Source organism: Eulemur rufifrons, chromosome 16 (genome assembly GCF_041146395.1).
Source record: "Eulemur rufifrons isolate Redbay chromosome 16, OSU_ERuf_1, whole genome shotgun sequence".
Classification (NCBI taxonomy): domain Eukaryota; kingdom Metazoa; phylum Chordata; class Mammalia; order Primates; family Lemuridae; genus Eulemur; species Eulemur rufifrons.
In genome coordinates, this window is record NC_090998.1 from 86,083,812 (window position 1) to 86,090,187 (window position 6,376).

Consider the following 6,376-nt stretch of genomic DNA (forward strand, 5'->3'; position numbering starts at 1 on the left):
TGAAGAAGCGACAAAGAAGTGAAACATGCCGGGGCCACCAGGCAAGTGGGTGGCCACCGCTCTGTTGGCTTCTTCAGGAAGAAATAGGAGAATGACTTGAAGGCCTCAGGGACTCGGGCGGGTGGAGAGTTAGAGGGTCTGCAGGACTGTACGCACAGAGGGACTTAGCACATTATGCGTGACTCAGGAGAGTTTCTGGGATGACTTTGCACATCCTGTGTCTCTTGTTCCTCCTGCTCTGGGCTCCAGCTGTGACACTCAATGCTCCACAACATGGAAATACACAGAGTTAAGTCCCCCAGGGCAAGCCCCCGGGGGTGGTTAGATGCCTCCCTCTCTCCTCACTGAAGAGGGAGATTCTGAGAACATTCCTTGAAGGCTCCTCAGAAGGTCCTGGCAGGCTCAATCGCCCCCACGGGTGACCCAGTCAGGAGCGTGTCCTTGTATGGACTTTCCCTCCTTCCAGCGTCACTCCTCCAGTGCCCCAGGCCTGCTCCTAGAATCACTTCCCAGATGAAACCCCTGTGCTTGAGCCTTGCCCCTGACTCGGCCTGCAGGGGACTCCGGGCTACAACAGGAGACTTTAGGCACCATGAAGGCTTTGGGCTCTGTGCTAAGAGCCATGGGAGCCATTGAAGAGTTGGAAGCAGGTGCTTGATCTTAAGGGCCAATGTGGCCCAGTGTGGAGGATGGGCTGGGGGAGGGGCAGTGCCACAGAGAAGACCATCCTGGCAGATCCTGCAGGAGTCTAGGAGTGAGGGCAGACTGGATAGGGATGTTTGCTGTCTGGCTGTCTCTCTCTGTCCCTTTGCTGCCCACTGACTCTCACGGCTGCAATCAGGCCATTCTGATCCTAGTCAGCCTCATGTGCCATGTGTCACTCCTGGTCCCTGGCAACTAGATGGGGACCACGCCTGTGCTCAGCCCAAGCCAGCCGTGCACATGGTTTGCCAGGGTCTGAGGAAGATGACTGGCAGGAGAGGGGCAGCCCAGGGACGAACAGGAGGGGAATGGAGGACTTGCTCCCTGAGATCCTGGAAGAAGGTTCAGGAGGAAGGGAAGCCAGGTGCCCAGCGCCCAGGAGAGCCCGTCACTCAACACAACAAAGGCTCAGGTTCAATATTTACTGAACCAAAGTCTACAGCACACAAGACGGAAAGAGACAGATGGATCTCAGATATCTTGTCCAGCACCCTCCTCCCCAGCTGATGAGGAAACTGAGGCTCAGAGACGCTTTGTCTCTTGACCTTAAGCTGGTTAATCTCCTCAACACACCACAAGGTTCCTTAAGCTCTTCCTGGCATCTGGTTTCACTTTTCTTTTTCCAAATCAACCACATTCCAACACAGCATTTAGAATTTCACTGGAACTTCATTAGTCCCTGCGTGTACCCTGGCCTCAAAGAAAGCCGGCCACTTGCCAAGTCCTCTACAGACTCTGCTGCCGTTCCCGTCACCACCACCATCATCGCTATCACCACCACCATCATCATCACCAGCACTCCCATCATCACCACCACCATCGTCACCATCATCACCACCACTTCCATCATCACCATCACCATCACCACCACCATCGTCACGGTCACCACTACCACCACCACCATCATCACCATCACCACCACCATCATCACCATCACCACCACCATCGTCACCATCATCACCACCACTTCCATCATCACCATCACCACCACCATCATCACCATCACCACCACCATCGTCACCATCATCACCATCACCATCACCATCATCATAACCATCAAGAGGCCACTGCCTGACTGAGACTTGCCGGTGGAAGACAAGTGTGAGCTGATACTGGGAAGACAGGGCTAGAGACCATCACTGGGGAAAGACTCGTTCTCTTTTTTTATTTCAGAGTATTAGCAGGGTACAAAAGTTTTGGTTACATAAATTGCTTTTGTACAATTTGAGTCAAAGTTATAATTGTGTCCATGCCCCAGATACTGTGCGTCGTACTGGTTAGGGGTGAATTTACCCATCGCCTCCTCCCCCTCCCATCGAAAGACTCATTCTTGCTGGGACGTCAAATCACAGGGCAGATCTTTAGTGGAGCTACTGTTTCTTCGGATTCCAAGAATTCGCCTTGGCTTTCTCCCATTTCTAATTCTTTGGTTTTCCTGGCTTCTCATGGCTTGTTCCTGCATGCCTCTCTCTCTATTCACTCCACAGTGTTCTCTTTAGTCCAAAATGGATGATTTCTTCCCATTCCCCACCCTCCCGAGTGCCCTCTCTCCCCTTATCCCAGACTGCGGCTTTCCTGCCTCCCCCTTGACCCCCTTGCCACCTGCATTAACCCCTGCCTTGCGGTGCTCAGCTCCAGAAATGCCAAACTCCTTAACACCCAGTTGCCAGAATTTCTCTCACCCTATTTCTCCCTCTAATAAAGTATCTCATTTAGTCCACGCCTTTGCCCAGCACACGTCCCCTGACATCTGCACTGCTCTGGAGGGTCACTGGGCCTGGCCCCACTGCAGACTGTCATAGAGCTGGGTGAGCTCCTCCAGCTGCTCCTCCAGCACCTGGGCCTGCTGCCTCAGCTCTGCAGCCAACTCTGCCTTTGCTCCCTCTTGCAAGTGCTGTGAGTTTTCCATGAGGCTGAGCATTTCCTTCAGAATATATTCAAGTGCAGTGGCTGCACCCATGATCCTGTCTTCTTTGGTCATTGCTAGAGGTGTTCCTGCAAAAGCTTTCTGCACAGGCTTTCTGCCTTGGCCCGGCATCAGCCCAGTGGTCATGTGGCGGTTGGCATCGGCTACTAAGCGAGGGCTGGCTTTGGCTAACTTGATGGCATTGATGGTCTTTGCAATGCTTTCCATGTCTTGATAAAATCTGTAGATTAAGGAAAGTACATTGGGCATGTTCTCACTCATAGCCTCCTTCCCCACCTCTGCCATGTTCACCTGGGTTGACAGCAGGCTGCTGGCTTGGCCTTTTGCTAACAAGGTGTTTGAGCGTTCCACAATGTGGGTGGAAACACTGGTCACAGCGGCTGCTGTTCCCAGCCCCAACCCAGTTGCTGAGAGTCCCAGACTGACCCCTGCTGTCACAGGTGCCAGAGCCAGGCCAAGGATGGTCAGGATGCCAGAGGCAATGCCAGTGGAGCTGGCCACCACACGGGAGATGGTACAGTCCCTGTGGACCTTGTCAACCTCATCTGCAAGGGCATGGAGCTTCCTTATGTGTTCCTCAAGCAGCATTTTGACCTGAGGAAACTTGTTCCAAAACATCTTCCTCCCCTGCAGGTCTTTTTGGAGCATGTCTTTGTCCTCTGTGGTCATGTCTGCTGCAAGCTCCTTCAGAGCTTCACGGAGTGTATCCGCCTCATCCCTGTAACAATAAGGGTCAAGTGATTAAGAAAGACAGTTTTCTTATCTGTAATGTGTGTTAAATAAAATCTATCCTGCTTAAATCACAGGGCTTTTACTATAAATTAAATGGAAACAAATTTGACAAATGTGAAGAATTTTTGTTTCAATATTAAACACGTTTTGCGCATCATAGATGCTCTGTATTACTCATTCAATAGAAGAATAAATCAGTAAAAGTGTTCTTAAGATGCTCTTTAGTGGTAGGTATTTGCTAAAGATGCTTTCTCACTCAAGGGCAGGGAAACACCATCGTTACCCAAGTATTTGTGGAGTGGAAACTCCAGAGCTTCACATGTGTGCACGCCAAGGCCATGTGTAGTTTTATGCAACCTGTTAAAGACTCAAGAGACTTTAAGAACCATCTATGTGAATTGCTGAGTCTGAAAAGACCTGGATTCGGACAAGATGCTAGAGGGAGTGTTTCCCTCTATAGTCGGGACTTGTGAGTCTCTTCAGAAGGCCTCGAAATATTCAAAATTGGCAGCCCTCCATAATGACCTTTGAAGTCACCCCTAAGCCACTCTGCCCGCTCGTTGGTCAGGGGCTACTTTACCTAGAACAGCAGAGAGTCCCAACTGGCAGCTGAGAACTCCACAGCCCCCAGGCAGGGTGTGGGGGACACAGTCACCCACGGCCCTCTGCGCCCCTCAGTGGGGGATCAGAGGAGAGAGGGAAGAGATATCCCTCTCCCACTCCTGTGTCCCCTGCACGGCCATGACCTCCGTAAGTCTGTGCCCTCGCTGCCCCCTGGCCACACCCCAGTCCCAGCCCTGCTACCCCAGCTTTACTCTTGCTCCTCCTGCCCCCTGAGGGCTCCATCTGCCCTCAGCCTGAGGCCGTTCACTGCCAGCGAGTGACAGGGAAGAAATATTCTTCATGGATTGTTGAGAAGAGGGTGTCCTTAACCACAGGCACAGGAGGCTGCCTGGAGGAGGTGCACCTGCCAGGGGGGAACTAGCCCAGCGGGGAGACCCAGGTGGCATTGCTGAGGCACTCCACGGAGGTACCCCATGGAGGTTACCTGGACAAATCAGCCTTGGCCACGAGTCCCTCCCAGGCTTCACCATCAGTCAGCAGGAGATGCTGATATTCTCTGTTCACTGTGCCCCGGAAATACTCAAGGACATCCTCCATAAAGCTGTTGCTCTCTGCTGGGAAAGAAAAAAAGGCTGGAGGCAAGTGGGGCAGGGCATAAATGGCACTGAATATAAGGTGGCTACACGCTAACCATCCTGGGCAGATCTCACGTGAGGCACTTGTGATGGAGTCGCCCGTCCTAGAGACTGAACTGTGCTCCCCCGAGTTTCGGAGGTTGAAGCCCTAACCCCTAGCACTGTATGCGGACACGGGCCATCAAGGAAGTAACTGACATAATCCTACAGGACTGGTGTCCTATGGCAAGGAGAGGAAGAGACACAAAACCTCCCAACCCCCCTTCGCCAGCCCATCCTGTCCCCAGCCCATCCTGAGATTTGGCTTGGTTGCCAAGGCAATTCAGTGAGAGGACGACAGTCTTGAGAAACCAGGACTTAGGGAAATGAACTCAGTGTTGATGACGGTGGGTGGAGGTTAGTTTCTGTTTTTCTTTTTCCTTCTTCACTAAAAGCAGGAGGGAAACCAGGGCTTGGAAGGAGGGAGCCGGTAGCAACAACTCCGAGTATTCACTGATTGGGGCGAGGGGGAGTCCGTAGGGTGTTAGAGCAAAATTAAAATGAAGACCAGGGTGAAAACTTCCTGGCCAGACAAAACCGACTGGACTTGAAAAATGGCTTTAACTTTGCTTAAACCCCAAATATATGCGAAATTGAACTTGAGTCATTTCTGGTGAACACTTATATTAGAAACAAAGTTAACCTCGGCCCGTCATGGGCAGCCAACTACCATATGGCTTCGAGACTAGGAACTTTGCAACAAGGTAAACCCAGAAAGGCAATTTGGTACCTGCAACCAATCAGGTAATTTCCTATCCTACTTCCGTGCTCACCCCTCAACACTAGCCTGGGGTACCCCGTCATCACAGCACTACGCATCTTTCAGTTCGCTGGTTCCCAGTTCACGGATTGCTTCTTGCTCACATAAACTCTTTAAAGTTTTACTGTGCCTCAGATTTTTCTTTCAGGAGGGGCATTTGACATCATTAGAATCAGTCCCTGTCTGAGGAGGTCAGACCTGGCAAGCAGCTGTCCCCACAGGGCAGGGGGCCCCCCATAGGACTGTCCCCACAGGGCAGGGTCCACGTGCATGAACAGGTTCCAGGGAGAGGGGACGAGAACCAGCACTTGGGGGGACCCACTGTGTGGCAGGCACTGGCCCAGGCCATGAACACATGTTATATTTGACCCTCATGACAACACGGGAAATAGTCTCATGTTCCAGGTGAGGTGAGGAGCTCCAGGTCACACAGACGGGATGTGGCAAAGGGCAGACTGGGGTCCAATTTGGGGGGAATCTGAGTCACTGTCCCCTCTGAGCCACTCAGAGCAGGCGGACTGCAGGACAAGAGCCGGAGGGACGCGCTCCGTGGGTAGCGCCCCAGGGTCAGCGGGAGCAGCGCAGTCAGGGAGGCGAGAGGTCAGGGTTGCTGGTCTACCTCCTCTCCCCACAGCCCCTCACCCCTTGTCCCCTGCTCGCCTCCCCCACTGCCCTCCCCGGCTGTCCCCCACTTCTGGCAGGGGCAGGAAGGAAGGGAACACCTGGGCCGGGCTACCCGGAGGAGAGGGCCAGGACGGAGATGCCCCTCAGACTCCTGGGTGGGGAGACGCCACTTGGTCTGCCTTGGGGCTGGGGCCCCGCTCGGCAAGGTCCTTGTCAGCCCTTGATTCCTCTGCAGGTTAACTCAGCCACCCTCTACTCTAGGTCGTGAGTAGGAGCCAGCCAGAGAGAGGGAGCGTGACTACCTGGGCAGGCCCCTCGGGCTTCGGAGGTCATGGTGCCACCAGCTACGGCGTCTCTGAAAGGTGTCCTTACAGCTCGCAGTCTGCGTCCGGG

General features: G+C 53.3%; 1 protein-coding gene across 2 annotated transcripts; it reads right to left on the reverse strand.

The window, feature by feature from the left end:
• Positions 1 to 1,852: 1,852 nt before the first annotated feature.
• LOC138396371 (apolipoprotein L2-like) lies at positions 1,853 to 6,376 on the reverse strand. Of its 2 annotated transcripts, none has more exons than XM_069489590.1 (3): positions 6,286 to 6,376; positions 4,410 to 4,536; positions 1,853 to 3,347 (listed from the first exon to the last, which is right to left on the reverse strand). In XM_069489590.1, the coding sequence occupies exons 1-3, from the start codon at positions 6,314 to 6,316 to the stop codon at positions 2,471 to 2,473; spliced, it is 1,035 nt and encodes a 344-aa protein (XP_069345691.1). In that variant the 5' UTR covers positions 6,317 to 6,376; the 3' UTR covers positions 1,853 to 2,470. The 2 variants fall into 2 exon arrangements, with proteins under 2 accessions (XP_069345691.1, XP_069345690.1); XM_069489589.1 differs by having other exon boundaries at positions 4,410 to 4,539.

Excerpts from the sequence above, each read along its gene's own strand:
- LOC138396371 (XM_069489589.1), bottom strand. The coding sequence starts at position 6,316 with ATGACCTCCGAAGCCCGAGGGGCCTGCCCAG. Across the intron at positions 4,540-6,285 it reads AGCCCGAGGGGCCTGCCCAG|CAGAGAGCAACAGCTTTATG; the intron begins GTAGTCACGCTC and ends TTTCTTTCCCAG. Across the intron at positions 3,348-4,409 it reads GCCAAGGCTGATTTGTCCAG|GGATGAGGCGGATACACTCC; the intron begins GTAACCTCCATG and ends TTATTGTTACAG.